General features: G+C 42.6%; 1 protein-coding gene across 1 annotated transcript in view; it reads right to left on the reverse strand.

Moving 5' to 3' along the window:
- CNTN5 (contactin 5) overlaps positions 1 to 19,128 on the reverse strand; it is a 242,953-nt gene that overhangs the window by 52,563 nt on the left and 171,262 nt on the right. The window contains exons 11-13 of the mRNA XM_088668387.1: positions 14,755 to 14,882; positions 12,924 to 13,099; positions 2,363 to 2,483 (exon numbers count right to left, since the gene is read on the reverse strand). Of these exons, the coding sequence (XP_088524513.1) occupies positions 2,363 to 2,483; positions 12,924 to 13,099; positions 14,755 to 14,882 (425 nt within the window). The remainder of the gene's footprint in view (positions 1 to 2,362; positions 2,484 to 12,923; positions 13,100 to 14,754; positions 14,883 to 19,128) is intronic.

The following is a 19,128-nucleotide window of genomic DNA, read 5'->3' on the forward strand; positions in this document are numbered from 1 at the left end:
CATCATCATCAACATCAACATCATCAACATCATCAACATCAACATCATCATCATCATCATCATCATCAACATCAACATCATCAACAACATCTTGGGTCTCAGACTTTTGCAGCAGTATTACTTTGAAACATTATATAGGGTGGCCCAAAAAGGAGGTATATTGATTCAGAATCCACTTTGCTCTTGACTCGAGTTTGCCGTTATCATTCACAACATCAGTCAAGAAAAAGCAATCCTTTTATCTGACTCCACTATTCTTTCTAATGCCAGTCTGAAATTTAACAGCCACTTTGTTGTGTGTCAGTTATGTGTGCCCATATAATCTGTTGTGATGAATTTCATTGATTCATCTGTATACCTACTTTTGGGCCATCCTATATATATTTTGAAAACAAAAATACTGCAGAAGATGTGCCCCCCCCCAATGTTTCCCAAAACATTTTTCAGTGGAAATTTAGAGATAGAAAAAAACAACAACCCTCAAATGTGACCCCCCCAAATGTCTCTTTCCACCTTAATTTCATAATTCCCCCCCTTAGCCTTCACATTTCCAGTTTCAGCTTTCTACTGCTAATCCCCGATATTTCCCCCTGTCAGCGTGTCAATAATATTTCAAGCATGGTGATGTCGCAAGTCCAGAGCCAAAATACTATACTCAGTTGCTCCACGAGTCTTTGACAAGCTGCAGACCTGGAAACCCTATGTGACCCAGAATTCTAAAGTATTCAAAGAGTGGGAATAGAGCTGCAGTTTCATTAATTGGTGGTGGGAAAGTGTCAGGATGTTTGGTCAAAAAACCTTGCAAGCTTTATCCAAATGCATTGTCAGAATCGAGAAATGATAGGCAGAAAAATATACCCTGTCTCCAATGCATCACTATGAATAAGGTGGAGCTGTCCCTCTGCCAGACTATTCCTGGCTCAGCTAACCTCCATTGGCAGGTAATAAAAACAACAGCAACCCTGCATTCTACTTCAGTGTGGCCAAATGTTCTGTCTCATCTCTCAGCCTATCCTACCTCACAGGGTTGTTGTGAGGGGAGTCATTCTGGACTCACAGCTGTCCATGGAGGCACAGGTTAATTCTGTGTCCAGGGCAGCTGTCTATCAGCTGCATCTGGTACACAAGCTGAGACCCTACCTGCCTGCAGACTGTCTCACCAGAGTGATGCATGCTCTGGTTATCTCTCACTTGGATTACTGCAATGCGCTCTATGTGGGGCTACCTTTGAAGGTGACCCAGAAACTACAACTAATCCAGAATGCGGCAGCTAGACTGGTGACTGGGAGCGGCCGCCGAGACCACATAACACTGGTCTTGAAAGACCTACATTGGCTCCCAGTACGTTTCCAAGTACAATTCAAAGTGTTGGTGCTAGCCTTTAAAGCCCTAAACGGCCTCGGTCCAGTATACCTGAAGGAGCATCTCCACCCCCATTGTTCTGCCCGGACACTGAGGTCCAGCGCCGAGGGCCTTCTGGCGGTTCCCTCGTTGCGAGAAGCAAAGCTACAGGGAACCAGGCAGAGGGCCTTCTCAGTAGTGGCACCCGCCCTGTGGAACACCCTCCCATCAGAGGTCAGAGAGATAAACAACTACCTGACATTTAGAAAATACCTAAAGGCAGCCCTGTTTAGGGAAGTTTTAATCTGTGATATTTGATGTATTTTAATGTTTGTTGGAAGCCACCCAGAGTGGCAGGGGAAGCCCAGCCAGATGAGCAGGGTATAAATAATAAATTGTTGTTGTTGTTGTGAGGATGAAATGGGGAGGAGGAAAAACATGGATGCCACTTTGACTTCCTTAGAAGATACAGGTAGTATATAAATGCAATAAATATAATGTTTCCAGTGTGGTTTGGCATGGTGTCCACTTACCCAGTTAGCCCAGTAAGATTCCTGGAAACTAGAAGGAAGGTTGTTGAAGGTGGCCAATGGTCTTTCTTCCTTTTGAGTCTTTAATGTGCATGTTCATAGCTAGAACCTACTTTTTGTAACCAAAAATTCTTCTGAAGGATGAGCAACATTTTTCAGAAGCCCTCTCCAAAAGAGAAGGTGAGATTATCAATATAATTTATCTCTACGTCTACCAGACATTTGAGTCTCCCGTGTGATCACCGAGACTTTTAAAGTTACCACCTCTGTCAGTTTTTATTTTGTTCGTCACCAGCCTTTGCAAACTCTGACCACGTGCTCCTTGTTTGCAGAGGCAAAAAAAAAAAAAAATGTGAAAGGGAATATGTCCCGTAAATGATACATATAAAAGTGAAGGAAAGAACCAAACATAAGGCAAGAATGCCTTGAAATGCCTTTGCAGGATCATTCATGTTCATCGTGTCCTCAAACACTGCTATTAGCATACTCACCCCTCACAAGAAGTTCTGCCTCATCTGATATACTGTCTGCTGTGGTCTGTACCCTGCAGCCATATCTCCCAGCATGCATCAGAAGAATGTTCCTGATCATTAAATCTGCAGAGGACGCTTGCTGGAAAGAAAGGAAAAAAGCAATACAATAGCACCGGCTTAAAAAAACCCATCACAAATCTTTCTTTGTAAAACGGGGAAACAGCTTTGACTGGGAACTTTGGGAGTCCTTATTCCAATCTCCAACTCAACACATTAATGGCAGTGAGCCTGCCCTCCAACACACATGTTACAGACACCCAGTGGTTAAGAGTGTTAGAGCAGGACCTAGAAGACTTGGGTTCAAATCTCCACTCAGGCATGAACTTCTTGGGTCACCCTGGACCAGTCACTTGGCTGGTGAACTGCATTGCAAAATTTGGAGAAGCGCGGATTCCAAAGGAAGGCTTCGCTTCAGTTCTCGTATTGTTTTGGAGAATTCAGATTAGGCAGTTTTGCCTTCAGCTGTGAACTGAATTGAATTTCTCCCCCTGGAGGCTCAGAGAGTTGGAAAAGAGATAACAGGGAGTGAACTGGCTGCTATAATTAGACTGGAGCTCTATTCACCCATCAGCCCATGATTATGATTATTTATTATTATGTATATTCAAGTGGCCTTATGAGAAGAGCCAGTTTTAATGCTGTGAACTGAGAATGCAGTAACATTTTCTGTACTTGTAAGCCAAGCTGCTGAGTTCGACGTCTTTCGATGCCCCATAAAAGAGTGCTGTTTGAAGCCAAGACAGGATAGCTATGTCATTATCTGCTTCTTTAAAAAATTACAGAGTGGCAGATGATAAGCTTCTTAAGTTGCAACCAGAGCTCTTAGAAACGCTGTGCTGTATTGACTCACAATAACACACTGTCCCTTTCAGCATTTAATAGGGGAAATTATGAGCTTGATGCTGGGGACTTCCTTACTGAATTACATCTTAATGTACACCGTACTTACAGTTTATCATTACCATCCTTTGCAAAGAGGGTTTTGTGTGTTTTTTAAAGTGCTTTATCTCTTTCTCTTTATTAGTTTGCAACTCTCTGATTCACTGTCTGGAATCCCTAGAAACCTGGTTATGGAAAATGATTTGAAAACAGCATGATGACCTGAAACTTCTCTCCCCAGGCTAAACATTCCAGCTCTTTCAACCGTTCTTCATAGGACTTGGTGTCTAGGTTGTTCACTACTCTGCTAAACCTTTTCTGGACATTCTGCAGTTTGAGCATATACTTCTTAAAATGCTGCCCATAGTGTCATGAAACTAGAGTTGCAGGATCTTCACATCCGTATTTAGAACCATGGTTTGCCCGTCTCTGGAGGGTCCTTGATGATAAAATAAACCCTTCCTTTAAACCGAATTCTATCACTTCCTCCTATCTCACATTTATTTTTATGGTTACAGGTAGGTAGCCGTGTTGGTCTGGATCGAAGTAAAATAAAAAAATTTCCTTCAGTAGCACCTTAAAGACCAACTAAGTTTTTATTTTGGTATGAGCTTTCGTGTGCATGCATGTATCTGAAGAAGTGTGCATGCACACGAAAGCTCATACCAAAATAAAAACTTAGTTGGTCTTTAAGGTGCTACTGAAGGAAATTTTTTTATTTTACTTCGATCCAGACCAACACGGCTACCTACCTGTAACCAGAACTATGGAAGGCACCACATTGAGCCGCATGAAATGGAAGGTATCTGAAGAAGTGTGCATGCACACGAAAGCTCATACCAAAATAAAAACTTAGTTGGTCTTTAAGGTGCTACTGAAGGAAATTTTTTTATTTATTTTTATGTTTGCATTCTTTTTTGATAACAGAATTTACAAATAAAATTCACAATAATTCCGGCGGGAGGAGAAATTGCTTTACATTATCATTGCACTTGTTATTCTAACATATCAGAAAGAACACCCATTTCTCCGTAAATTTATTAGGCTGATGTATTTGCTATAATATATTTGATCATTTACACACCATAGATAGATGTTTGAAATCCATTTTTAAAAGTAGCAGATGAGCTTTTTCTTCAGTCGTTTGTTTTTGCTACCGTGATCATTGTCACTTCCGGATCACTTTCTAGGACAACATATTTTATTTAATCAAACTTTAGGCTCCAAAGGGATACAGATTCATAGCATTTCTGAAATAGGTTCAGACCCAGAATTCCAAATTTGTTGTATTTGAGGGCACTTCCAGAAAACACGTTAAAAGAAATGCTTTGGCTGTTCCACGTCTCCAATAATTATCATGCCCTTCTATCCCACATTTGTCAAGGTTCGATCCCCCCCATTGCAAGCGGTTGTATTTTTTGATCCTCAGTGTCCCTTCCAGCTCTACAATTCTATGATTCTGTGATTTCCAGTTGCTTCCTCAAGGTGCTTCTTTTGCCTTTGGCTTTTCACCCCTAATAGGCTAGTTCACACAGTACTTTTTCATCAGAGTAGAACATGAGAGCATAACAAGTGCTCAGTTGGATCAAGCCAATGTCCAATCTAGCTCAGCAGCCTGTTTTTACAGTGGCCAACCAGATGCCATTGGGATGCCTGCCAAACAGCACTCTTCCCACTTCTGATTCCCAGCACCTGATGTTCAGAGGCACGTTCTGAATAGCAGTGACTTCATATCTGTACAGTTGACTGCTCAAATGGAAAAGGTCTGTGCAAATCAGCCAATGACAGCCATGTTGTTGCTTAGTTGTGTAGTTGTGTCCGACTCTTCGTGACCCCATGGACCAGAGCACGCCAGGCACTTCTGTCTTCCACTGCCTCATGCAGTTTGATCAAACTCATGTTTGTAGCTTCGAGAACACTGTCCAACCATCTCGTCCTTTGACGTGCCCTTCTCCTTGTGCCCTCAATCTTTTCCAGGGAGTCTTCTCTTCTCACGAGGTGGCCAAAGTATTGGAGCCTCAGCTTCAGGATCTGTCCTTCCAGTGACCACTCAGGGCTGATTTCCTTCAGAATGGATAGGCTTGATCTTCTTGCAGTCCATGGGACTCTCAAGAGTCTCCTCCAGCACCATATGACAGCCATACTTAACAGAAATTTCCTGATTGCAACGGCACTCCTTGCTCCATCCCTCCCCCTGCCTGGGCTGGATCTAGACACATCAAAGAAGCGTTTCAAGAAAACGCTTTGTGAACTTTGTATGACAAATCGTGTTGGCAAAAACGGTACTCCACCTGGTGTCACATTTTTATAATGTGCGTACAACACACATAAAATGCTTTTTCTTTACCAATCTAGCTGAGTTCCTGGTCACTGTGATCACATGAACTGATGTTGGCTCCAACCTTGAACATCCAGTTCCTATGTCATGGTGGGCCCTCTTTTCTTTGAACAGATTGTTTAATAATGGTATGGGGTGATTAGTTTCTCAATGGGAGGGGATGGCTAGTTAGAGATGTTTCTAAATTGACAACCTATATGGAGGAAGTTGTTCAAGGCTGGTGACATCTATGTGGCAGAAGGAGAAGCAGTTTGCCAGAGGAGGCTAGACAGAGAAGTTGCCATTTTAACTGGGGTGGATCAAACCTAGGGGATCTATTCCTTTTAATGAATCTGACGCAAGGTTAATAGTTGTGCCACCTATTTTAGGGGCTTGCCTACTTCCAAAGTGCTCTGCTTGTATATTTGCAAACAAGCAGATATTGCAAAGACACTCTATATCTGCAGTATTCTTTCTCATACCCAACACACTGTTTAATGATAAATAACCCATCCCTGGAAGCTCCTACCAGTTGGAAAAATAGGATGATGCAATCACTTTTTATACCAGCATTTTGAATTCAATTGTGGCTTTTAGATATAGTATTTACAGACAATTGGCAAATTCAAACTCTGAATAAGTGTTGAAACACACAAACACTCTCTCACGCACAGGTGATACTCCACTAACAACATAACTCTTCCTTGGGTATATCAAGCCTGACAGAACTGTTGGCACTTGTCTAAGGCAATTGCGCACGAGAAAAATACAGAATAGCAATTCCCATGCTTCTATTGCAGATTTTCAGAATTTCTCAACCCAGTTCATTGCAACTCTGAAGACGTGATGAATCACTATATTTCACTTTAGCAAGGTGCCAGCTTGGGGATGCAAAGTTTGCAACTTGTCTAGCACGACAGCGCTGATTAGCCATGAAATATAGGGTATTCGAGAAGATTAATGTTTTCGATATAAAACCACAGGTAGTTAAAGGGTAAGACCAAAACAGGTCCACGTTTCCCTTCCCCCCTGAGAATAATTTATATTTAATGTGTGCTTTGTTGTTAAAGCAAATAAAAGTATCATATATATACAGTGACTGTCTGCTTTTATTGCCTCGGTGCCTTTAAAAAATTGTAGCTGGCACTCTGAGAGGAGGTTCACAGTGAACGAATCCTAATGTTCTCCTCTGGAAGGCAAATGGGTATTCAGCCTACATACCTAAATGGGAGACTGATGGAAAGGGGGTGAATAATAGTTTTTTCAGGTGGGGGAAGATAAGAGCAATATAACAGAATCGTTGGGAATGTACTTATTCCAACAAAATGCATCAGGAAGGATGGTTATTAGGCCACAGGTGCCAATCATTCACCACTAGGGTCTGATTCCTGGCCCCACAACTTTGCTGGTGGGTCCGCTCTGTTTGGGAGGTTGCAAACTGTATGATCCACTCTGTGGAAGGAAAATTATGCCTGCTGTTGTTTGCATTTACACATGTTTAGAAATCAGAAGACAAACAAGGGGTTCAGCTGGAGTGTCCACTGAATGTGTATGTTTCTGACCGATCCTCCTTCTAAGCGGCAAGGCCTTAGGTCATAAACTTTGCATGCAGCCCAAGTTCAACCCAGGAATTCAGTTTGTTTTATTTATTAAACTTATCTTCCACCCTCCCTTCCAAAGGAGCCCAGGGCTGGGAGAGACTTCCACCTGAAACCATGGATATTCATAGAATCATAGAATCATAGAGTTGGAAGGGACCACAAGGGCCATCCAGTCCCACCCCCTGCCAAGCAGGAAACACCATCAAAGCATTCTTGACATATGCCTGTCAAGCCTCTGCTTAAAGACCTCCAAAGAAGGAGACTCCACTACTCTCCTTGGTAGCAAATTCCACTGCCGAACAGCTCTTACTGTTACTAAGCTAGATGGTCTGACTTGGAAGAATGCAGCTCCCGGCATTCTGAAATAGCTCAGCAAAACAAAACAAAAACACCTCAGCCCTTGATTCTGCTCTTATTCACAGATCTTGAAAGAGAAGCCAACAATAAAAAGGAAGTACAACTGTTCCTTCATGTCCCATCCATCCAGGAGTGTTCGTGGCTCTGGCTTTGCCATGCATTGATGACACGGTCTATACACAATAACCATATGATTTATCATGTTGTTCAAGCTGGCTTCTTTTTCTGTGTATCTGAAGGAGCATCTCTACCCCCATCGTTCAGCCCGAACACTGAGATCCAGCTCCAAGAGTCTTCTGGCAGTTCCCTCCCTGTGAGAAGTGAAGTTACAGAGAACCAGGCAGAGGGCCTTCTCAGTAGATGCACCCTCCCTTTGGAACTCCCTTCCATCAGATGTCAGGGAGATAAAGAACTATCTGACTTTTGGAAGACATCTGAAGGCAGCCCTGTATAGGGAAGTTTTGATGTTTGATGCTTTACTGGGTCTGATGTTTTAATTCTTTTTTGGGGGGTAAACCACCTAGAATGGCTAGAGCAAACCAGTAAGATGAGTGGAATATAAATACATTATCTAGGTAGGTAGCCGTGTTGGTCTGAGTCGAAGCAAAATAGAAAAAAATAGAAAAAAATTCCTTCAGTAGCACCTTAAAGACCAACTAAGTTTTTATTTTGGTATGAGCTTTCGTGTGCATGCACACTTCTTCAGATACACTTGAAACAGAAGTGTCAGACCCATATATATATATATATATATATATATATATATATATATATATATATATATATATACAGAGGGTGGTGGGGGTGGGTGGGAATGGGTGATGGGCTGATGGGAGTGGTAAACCTGTAGATGGCTGTTAACGACTGCTGATGACTGCAATTAGTCCTGGGGGGGGAGAGCAAGGGCTGAGGCGCTGAAGAAAGCTTGTTCATGCATAATGAGATAAGAATCCGATGTCTTTATTCATCCCAGGTGGCTCCATGGTTTTAAGCTTGGTAATGAGTTCCAATTCAGCAATACAGTATATATATAAGGGTCTGACACTTCTGTTTCAAGTGTAGCTGAAGAAGTGTGCATGCACACGAAAGCTCATACCAAAATAAAAACTTAGTTGGTCTTTAAAATACATTATCGTTATTGTTATTGTTTTAACCAGTTACAGCCTGGTATATACAGTGGTACCTTGGGCTACAGATGCTTCAGGTTACAGACGCTTCAGGTTACAAACTCTGCTAATGCAGAAATAGTATTCCTTCCAGTAGCACCTTGGAGACCAACTAAGTTTGTCATTGGTATGAGCTTTTGTGTGCATGCACACTTCTTCAGATATGACAAACTTAGTTGGTCTCTAAGGTGCTACTGGAAGAATTTTTTTTATTTTGTTTTGATTGCATCAGACCAACACGGCTACCTTCCTGTAACCAGAAATCGTACCTCGGGTTAAGAACTTTGCTTCAGGATGAAAACAGAAATCGAGCGGCGGAAGCGGGAGGCCCCATTAGCTAAAGTGGTACCTCAGGTTAAGAACAGTTTCAGGTTAAGAACGGACCTCCAGAACGAATTCAGTTCTTAACCTGAGGTACCACTGTACAGGAGACCCAATGGGGCTATATTTTAAGAGTTGTTGTTTTACTCGTTAGGGCAGCCAACAATGGTGCCATGCAGATGTTTTGGACTATAACACCCTTAGTTTCTGACCGTTGGCTTTGCTAGCTGGGCCAATGCTGTATTGCGGCTCTTCCTACTTTACCACAGTGGCCAGGAAACCCCTTCCCTGGACTATTGTGGTCATTTTGGAGGCCAAAACCACATGGACAGGATCTGGGCTGGATGGGAATCAGGTTGGAAGTCCACATGCAGAGGCAAATGAATGGAGAAGCCTTTACAGATGGATTGTGTCCATGCTCATTGGTGGGGAAGTTGTGGATCTCTTATTGTCATTATTATTATTATTATTATTATTATTATTATTATTATTATTATTTATTATTATTATTTATTATTATTATTTATACCCCGCCCATCTGGCTGGGTTTCCCCGGCCACTCTGGGCGGCTTCCAACAAAGATTAAAATACATTAAAATATCACAGATTAAAAACTTCCCTAAACAGGGCTGCCTTTAGGTGTTTTCTAAATGTCAGGTAGTTGTTTATCTCCTTGACCTCCGATGGGAGGGCGTTCCACAGGGGGGCGCCACTACTGAGAAGGCCCTCTGCCTGGTTCCCTGTAGCTTTGCTTCTCGCAGTGAGGGAACCGCCAGAAGGCCCTCACTGCTGGATCTCAGTGTCCGGGCTAAACGATGGGGGTGGAGACGCTCGTTAGCAGGCCCGTGCTAGCTATAGAGGCTAGTTGCGCGGAGAACCACGGCACCGGGCGCTGGATGGCGCTGGAAGGGCGCCAAGTGAGTGCAGGGTTCCGGTGATCTCCTTCCGTCTCTCTCCTTCTCCGAGGACTCCGCGCTGCGCCTCCTTCTCGTTTCCCCAGCGCTGGGTTTCACTCAGTCGAGCTTCGCCACCAGCGCGCACACAGTGCCCAAGCAGCTCTTGCTGGTCCCGCGGTGCGCGCGCTGGTGGCAAAGCTTGATTGAGTGGAGGTGGCCTCCCGCGGCTGCCGCGGTCCGTTTGGCACTCCCGGCCCTTGGAGAGGCTCTGGAGGGGGGCACTGGAGGGGGGCGCTGGAGGGACCTTAGCGCCAGGGCGCTGGATGGACTTAAGACGGCCCAGCTCGTTAGCCTGCAGCTCCCATCAACCCTAGCCAGCACAGCTAAGCAACTGCCATAGAAAAGCATGGTCATCAGAGAAACCATGAGTGACAATGGAAGGTGGTATAACCTAGTCATCTAGTCCAAACACCTGCAATGCAGGAATCTGAACATGCAGTTCCCCATCCAATTTGATACCACACCAGACCCTTCTTAGCTTTGCAAATGTGCTAGCAGTTTTATTGCTGCACCACTAGGAGGTCATATTATAAGTTCTCTTGAAAATAATGTTCCTTTTTCACTTTCCATATCACTGGCAAAGCCGTCAGGCACCATCAGGAATCAGGATGATTCACAGCATTTATTTAGCAGGAATTCTCCAATTAAAGCATTGTGCTTTGAAAAGGAACGTTTTAGCGAGCATTGCCACATCCCATGAAAACTACTTTAATTAGTACAGCATTTTCTGACAAGTGATTTTATGCATATGGACCTTGTTGCTACTGAACTTCATTTAGTCTTCCTGACATTTTAAAGTTGAATAGTTTCCACTTTAAAAAAAAGTAACTGGAAAGTTAAAACTAGCAAAAGAAGAAGAAGCAAAAATGGTAGGATACTGGTTTTCACACACTTTCAGGGCATCCTTTATGCACCAGTGTTTGTCAGTTGAAATGTCCATGAACATCTGCCATGGATATTTGCCTGTTGCAAAGACTGGGAGATTTCTGGGAGTCCAGGGCACCATTAAGGCTGTTCAGAGGATGAAATCCCCCATTACTTGCATGTACAGAACTTTCCTCCTCCTGCAGTTTCCTTGGCATCCGCAGAAGCTGTTAGGGAGGGGCATCCAACGTTCTGGAGAAGATTTTGAAGACCCACAGAAGACTCCAGTGAGGAGGAGGAGAGGAAGGTGAAGTCCCATTGCACAAGCAGAAGTTTGTTCCACTTGCACACAGAAAACAGCATTGCAAAGAACCCTGAGAGTGCCCTGAAGCATGCCCAACCTTCTTCTTGAAGCTCCTCATTCCAACAAAAAAATACAGCCATGGGCTGGATGCCTCTTTTAATATGGATTCCAATCTAGGATCTCTAGTTGTTACAATGTAGGTGACTTAGAAATTGTAGGTGACTTAGAAATGGGCTGAGACTTAGAAACAGAATTCCTCCCCCAAATATATAATCCATATTGCAATTTTTTCCACAACAAGGAACACATTTAACAGAAAACCGATCTTCGTTACAAACAACACAATTGCACACTGTGCCAGACATTCCCTTGTTCGGGAGTCCTTTCAAAGATCTAAAAGTGGTACTATCAAGATAACAGGTCCTTCCAGAATGATGCCTAGTTTGCTGGAGGGTTGCTGACTTCATTTACATAAGCAAAAAAGGACATTAGCTAAGGCTGTCCATTGGTTAAATAATGTTCAGTTTACAACCAGCTTTATTAATCACTCTGATTAATTTGATGAATTTAAATTATTTTAGTTTGTGTGTGTGTTGTTTTTTAAATGCACAGTATTTAGCTTACATATTAAATATTGGATAACATAACCTTCGCAATGACGTAGAAAATTACAAAATAAATGAAACTGAATGTATTCCATCAATTGTATTTTGTCTGTAATAACTAAGACAACATAACCAGTTTTCTGTTAGCACTTCTCGTTGAACTAGTTTAAACATACCAGGAAGAAATGTTTGCTATAAGTGTGGGCTTCATCTGCACTACACATTTAAAGCACTATTATATCACTTTAAACCGTCTTGGGTTACCCTAAAGAATCCTGGGACCTGTAGTTTGTAAAGGATGCTGAGAGTTTTTAAAGGTAAAGGGACCCCTGACCGTTAGGTCAAGTCGTGACCGACTCTGGGGTTGTGACGCTCATCTCTCTTTACTGGCTGAGGGAGCCGGCGTACAGCTTCCAGGTCATGTGGCCAGCATGACAAAGCCACTTCTGGCGAACCAGAGCAGCACACGGAAATGCTGTTTACCTTCCCACCTATTTATCTACTTGCACTTTGATGTGCTTTCAAACTGCTAGCTTTGCAGGAGCTGGGACCGAGCAACGGGAGCTCACCCCGTTGCAGGGATTTGAACCGCATCAGCAAGCCCTAGGCTCTGTGGTTTAACCCACAGCGCCATCCGCATTTTTAGGATACCCCTATTCCCCCCACAGAGCTACAACTCCCAGGGTTCCATAGGAAGAGGGATAGACTGTTAAACCACCCTTATCAAACTACAGTTCCCAGGAGTTTTTGAGGGAAGCCTCGGCTATTAACGTGGTACAGTATAATACTGCTTTTAATGCAACATGCAGATGAAGCTACAATTTGCTTTTTTTTAAAAGGTATGGTTTCTCTCTCTCTCACTAGGCTCATGAATGTCTCACCAATAGCTACACCATAAAGATTCACAACTATTTTCTTCTCGACTAAAGTAAATATTCATTTGCTTCAATTAACACAAATGAGATACTTAATTCGGTGAGCTAACATTTCTTTTTCTTTCTTTCTTTTTAAAGCCCTTGACTGTAATTACATTTCTTCCGGTCATGTCTGAAATATTTCTGTGGTGTAAAGACAGAAATCTAGCAAATCATTTTTCCGTTCGATTCCCCCCACCCTCCGAAATGAAATAGATTTTTGAAGCATGCTCACCGCCCTGATGCTTTCAAAGTGTCCCCCTTCTTTCTCAAAATCGATAGGCTGCCCATTCAGAATCCAGTGGAACATGACATCTAAGGTGGGGTCATGAATGGCTTTGCAGCTGAGGACAATGCTCTCCCCCACTGTCAGCTCGGTCCTTTTAGGAGACAGGTCTATCTTGGTAGGCTCTGAAGAGACAAAAGGGATGTGTGGCAGGGTGTGCTAGGCTAGGAATATAGAAAGCAGCCTTATTTTGTTGGACCAGCAGATCAGTATTACAGTGGTACCTCGACTTACAAACGACTCGACAACCGAATTTTTCGACTTATGAGTGGGGCAAATGGCTGCACGCTTATGAATTTCTCGACATCCGAATGGAAACCGCAGCGGTTTTAGATAGGGTTTTTTTTTCGATATACAGTGGTACCTCTACTTACAAATAACTCTACTTACGAATGTTTCTACTTATGAATGGAGCTCCGTCCGCCATCTTGGATGCGGTTTAGATAGGATTTTTTCTACTTATGAATTTTTAGATAGGGTTGCTTCTACTTACGATTTTTTTCTCCCAATGCATTCCTATGGGATTCGACTTACAATTTTTTTTCGACTTACAAATGTGTGTTCGGAACACATTAAATTCATAAGTAGAGGTACCACTGTACAAATTTTTAGATGGGGTTGCTTCGACTTACGAAATTTTATATGGGTTTTTTTCGACTTATGAATTTTTAGATGGGATTGCTTTGACTTATGAATTTTTAGTTACAGGTAGGTAGCCGTGTTGGTCTGGATCGAAGTAAAATAAAAAAAATTCCTTCAGGTATCTGAAGAAGTGTGCATGCACACGAAAGCTCATACCAAAATAAAAACTTAGTTGGTCTTTAAGGTGCTACTGAAGGAATTTTTTTTATTTATGAATTTTTAGATGGGGTTTTTTCGACTTACAAATTTTTAGATGGGGTTGCTTTGACTTACGAATTTTTCCATTTCCAATGCATTCCTATGGGAAATTGTGTTTTCAATGGCGCTTTTCGACTTATGAATTTTTCGACCTACGAAGGTGCCTTCGGAACGGATTAAATTCGTAAGTCGAGGCACCACTGTATCTACACAGAGGGTTGGCAGAGGGTTTCAGCATGGTTCTGCATACCAGTTTCTGGAAACTGCAGGAGGGCAGAGTACTGTTGTGCTGAGGTTCTGCTTGCGGTCTTTCCAGAGGTATCTAGTTGGCCACTGTGGGAACAGAATGCTGGTCTAGATGGGCCATTGGCCTGATACAGCCAGACTTGAAAGCTCTCTGTTTACCATAATCTTTGTCCTTGCGTTGTCTTTGTTTTTTATTATGCATTTTGTGTTTTATTTATATATAGTAATTTTATGTTTTGAGATCTAAAGGTACAGGGCGGTATAATTTGATAAATAAAGAATCTGAAAGTGGAGGACAAGAACTTTTAAAAAGAATGGGGAAAGTTTGCAATTTATTCACAAGGCCATTGTAAGCAGGTTGAAATGCTAGCAGGATTCTAACCACACTTGTAAACTAACGGAACGTATGGACAATTTGGAAGGATAAAACTTGGATAGTATTGATATGCAGTTGTAAATATGATCACTAGGATCCATGGAAGGGATGGGGGGAAGTCGGGAGATTCAGAGTAATCTCGATATTTGGATCCTGAATTGTTTTTTGTTGTGTGTGTGTGTGTGTGTGTGTGTGTGTGTGTGTGTGTGTATCTTAAAGTGCATCTGGGGAGAATCACCTTTATGCTGCTTTGGGCTGCATTATGGGGTGGGAATGGGACAGAAATAAAAATAAATGCAGGAAACAGCCACGTCTTACCTTTAACAAAAACTGAAGCAACTATTTCTGCAGAACCAAATACGTTTTCGCCTCGGCATACATATCTTCCCTCGTCGGATTTGGTGGAATTCAGGATTCTGAGGCTCCCATCTGGAAGAACAGTTATCCTGAAAATTATAAAAAAGGTTTTTTATCCTGAAATAGCATATACAGAATCACCTCAAATGCAGGTAACTTCTGTGGAGTCATCTTTCAAAGACCTCACAAATGGAATTTTGGGTTGTTTCCCCATGTTTCTTAAGAATGATGAAAATGCCAGTTGTGTTTGCTAGTCTTTCAAACAAGGCCAAAATAAACTCATGTTTATCCCCTTGCCTTCTGTAATACAAGAGGTCCAAACTCTCCAAAGAAGTGAAATGGTCCTTTAAAACTTAGAAGGGTAAATGTGCAAGGCTTTTTTTAAAAAAAGAAAAAAACACCAGGATGTTTGTCTCTCAGTTTTGAAAAGTATAACTTTACCACCAAAAAGATGTTTTAATATTAAGCACCAACTGTTCAACCGGAATCTAATGGGGACCTTAGCAAATCAAGTCTAAAAACAGACAGGGGTACGAAGTAAAAGCAGATGGGGAAAGGAGAGGAAATTAATTGTATATAGCCAAAAGATGATTTATAGTACATTCTATGCCAGCGTAGCATGAAGATGAAAATGAGCTCTGGCTACTAATGCATATTATTTTCATTTATTATAGCCAGACAGCACATTATCTAAATGAAGCCAGAGACACTAAAGGTGGAATTAAGCTGTATAAGAACCATGGGGTTACTCTTGAGAATTGCAGGCCCAAGTGGGGTCCTGTCCCATCCCATAATATGTAGTGCAACTTATTCAGTATGCTGACTTTTATTACGTCGTGCACTTCCTTGTCTATGCCAGCATTGGCCGATGACGTGGAGACAGAGATTTCACACAAAGAGTTGCTCCTCATGAGATCAAGGAGCTGAACAATAGGATGTACACAACAAAAGCACCAGCAGAACCCATCTGATGCCCCTGCTGTGCCTGGTATCTCAGCTATGGCTGTATCTTGATTGGTGTGACCAGGCCATTGTGGTCCAGACTTTGGAAACCTTGAGACTGGATTACTGCAATGTGTTCTAGGTGGGCCTGCCCTTTGGCACGGCCCAGCCCAGAAGCTCCAACTGGGGCAAAATGCAGTGGCTTAACTGTTGATGGGGGCAGATGGCCGACCACATGGGGCACCTCTGGTGCCAAAGGCAAACTTTGGAAAAGAAATGTGTTTTTGCTGAGCACTACAGAAGAACATGTACAATAGGATTTACATTGGCAATGAATTTATTATTGATGCCAGAAATAGCCATTACTGTGAGTTGGAGTCCCCCCTCACATGCACAGCAATAAAATAATATTATAAAAATGTGTTTACACACACACACACACACACACACACACACACACACACACACACACACTATTTTGCAAGCTCTTTAACATACATTCTGTAATCTGGAGCAGTTAAAACAAGAAATATAATTTAGGAATTATGTTAGGATTTCATAGTAGATTCTGTTCCACCTTAAACAGGAACAGGCTTGGAAGAGGATGTTGAATGTGTCACATGATGTATACTTCCGTTTGTTGTGCTATTGTTCTGTACTCTGTTGCTTTTGCTTTGCTGATGAAGAAAGACACGTTTGTCCTATCTTCCGAGATGCTTTAGAATAAACGCTTGTAAATATGCAAGTACTTCTCTCTGAGTTTCTATTTGTTGTTGTTGCTGCTGCAAACCACGCTAACGCTGGATGAACTCTGCAGATAGTGTGTCCAGACTCTGAGAGCCTGGATTGTGTTACAGTTGGCTACCGGAGGGAGAAGACACCCAGCAGATGCTTACGGGCGGGGGGGGGGGGCTTGGTGGACCAGGTCTTCTGCATGTGTGCCAACATATTTTAAATCCCAGTGCCTTCCAAAGCTTTGATAATTTAAAACATTTTCTACTGTCTCAAATAATTTTTTTTGTGTGTACTTGATTTCTTGTAACTTGAATCCACTGGTTTCAGAGCAGGAGAAAACAAATTTGCTCCATCTTCCATGTGGCAGCCCTTTAGATATTTGAAGATGGCTATCATATCTCCTCTCAGTCTGCTCTTTTCTAGGCTAAACATACCCAACTTGCTCAACCACCCCTTATAAGGCTTGGTTTCCAGACCCTTGATCATCTTGGTTGCCCTTCTCGGCATACGTTCCAGCTTATCAATATCCTCCTTAAATCGTGGTGCCCAGAACTGGACACAGTACTCCAGGTGACCAGGGCAGAATAGAGTGGTACTATTACTTTGCTTGATCTGGACATTATACTTTCTGTTGATCAAGCCTGGAAGAGCATTAGCTTTTTTTGCTGCTGCATGTTGCTGTTGTTTAGGGAAGCTTTTAATATTTAATATATTATTTTAATATTCTGTTGGAAGCCGCCCAGAGTGGCTGGGGAAACACAACCAGATGGGCGGGGTGTTGTTGTTGTTTAGTCGTTTAGTCGTGTCCGACTCTTCGTGACCCCATGGACCAGAGCACGCCAGGCACTCCTGTCTTGCACTGCCTCCCACAGTTTGGTCAAACTTATGTTCGTAGCTTCGAGAACACTGTCCAACCATCTCGTCCTCTGTCGTCCCCTTCTCCTAGTGCCCTCAGTCTTTCCCAACATCAGGGTCTTTTCCAGGGAGTCTTCTCTTCTCATGAGGTGGCCAAAGTATTGGAGCCTCAGCTTCACGATCTGTCCTTCCAGTGAGCACTCAGGGCTGATTTCCTTAAGAATGGATAGGTTTGATCTTCTTGCAGTCAAGAGTCTCCTCCAGCACCATAATTCAAAAGCATCAATTCTTCAGCGATCAGCCTTCTTTATGGTCCAGCTCTCACTTCAATACATCACTACTGGGAAAACCATAGCTTTAACTATATGGACCTTTGTAGGCAAGGTGATGTCTCTGCTTTTTAAGATGCTGTCTAGATTTGTCATTGCTTTTCTCTCAGTGGTTTACTGAGACCCCTAGATCATTTCCACATGTGCCAGATGTACCCCCCATCATATATTTGTGCAGCTGCTTATTCTTGACTAAGAGTAGAACCTTACATTTGTCCCTATTGAAATATATGAGACACCATTATCAAAGAAGCCCACCCTCCAGTCATCACCCACGTAATTGTAGAAGAGAGACTGTAGCATCCAGACAGTGGCTTGTGGGAAAAGATGATTCTTTAGATTACCTGGCAGGTAATCATTATGTCATCCGCATATAATGAAATTTCCCGCTCTATCCCTCCTAACCCTTTAGCGGATTGATTGCCTCTGATGCAGAATTAGGAGCTGTTTTCTTACAAAAACAAAACCTGCCACGAAACCTTCCAGGGCTTTCCACATCAAAGGAATACACTCTATGACCCTACAGAGGGGAAAAAATAAATTACAGCTTTGTTGTTGGGTGCAGTTCCCGAGATTTATTGGGTGAAGAAAGTCTCGTTGCCATGAAAAATGTGCAACCATTAACCTGGGATGTGAACACGGTCCCTGTTCTAAGCAATTCCACAGATAGGGTAGATAGGTGTCAGAGAAAATCTGGGGGCATGGAAAGGTCAGGCAGGCTGCAGGATGCATGCTACATGTGGAAGTTGAAGGATGGATTGCAAGAGTACTAACCGCTGACAACCGAGTCCATTCTATCTAATCACGTTGCATATGTTTCCTTGTTGGCCTCCATTACTGTGCATTACAGTAATATAACCTCAGGGTTATGAAAGCATGACCGACTGCTTCCAGGCCCAGAACTGTTGCAGGATTGAAGCAGAAACCCATAGCTCAATGGAAGAAGATATGCTTTGCATGCGTAAGATGGTCTCCATTTAAACAAACTAAGGGACAGGGCTGAATGCCTCTGCAGAAAGACTCAGGGAGCCAGTGCCTGCCACAGCAGACAGTACTGAGCTGGGTAGAATGATGGCTCAACTCAGTGGTTGCAATTACTTGTGTTTGGACAGGAAAAAAAACCTAGGTGAGCCTTGGTCTCATACACTCCTCCCCTGGTGTGGGCTTGAGGCATCCAGAAATCTTTGCTTTCATCATTTATTAGCCAGACAGACCGCAGTTAATCTTAACTATGGTGTGTTTGGCACAAGCCAATGTCAAGTCATGGGTTATGAAAGTGGCTCATTTAAGCAAAGTGTAGTTAAGATTAATGGCAGTTTAGGGTTCTGACATAACACAAACTGTGGTTAATTGAATTTTTTTTAAAAATGTAAGCTTACAATCTTGGAGGACAAGTGAGAGGTGAGCGTGTGAGTGCTTGTCTGGAGTTTCCATAGATCAGGGTGGTCCAACTTTTCATACCAAATGGGCTGCA

This window comes from Zootoca vivipara, chromosome 4 (genome assembly GCF_965207765.1).
Source record: "Zootoca vivipara chromosome 4, rZooViv2.hap1.1, whole genome shotgun sequence".
Taxonomy (NCBI): domain Eukaryota; kingdom Metazoa; phylum Chordata; class Lepidosauria; order Squamata; family Lacertidae; genus Zootoca; species Zootoca vivipara.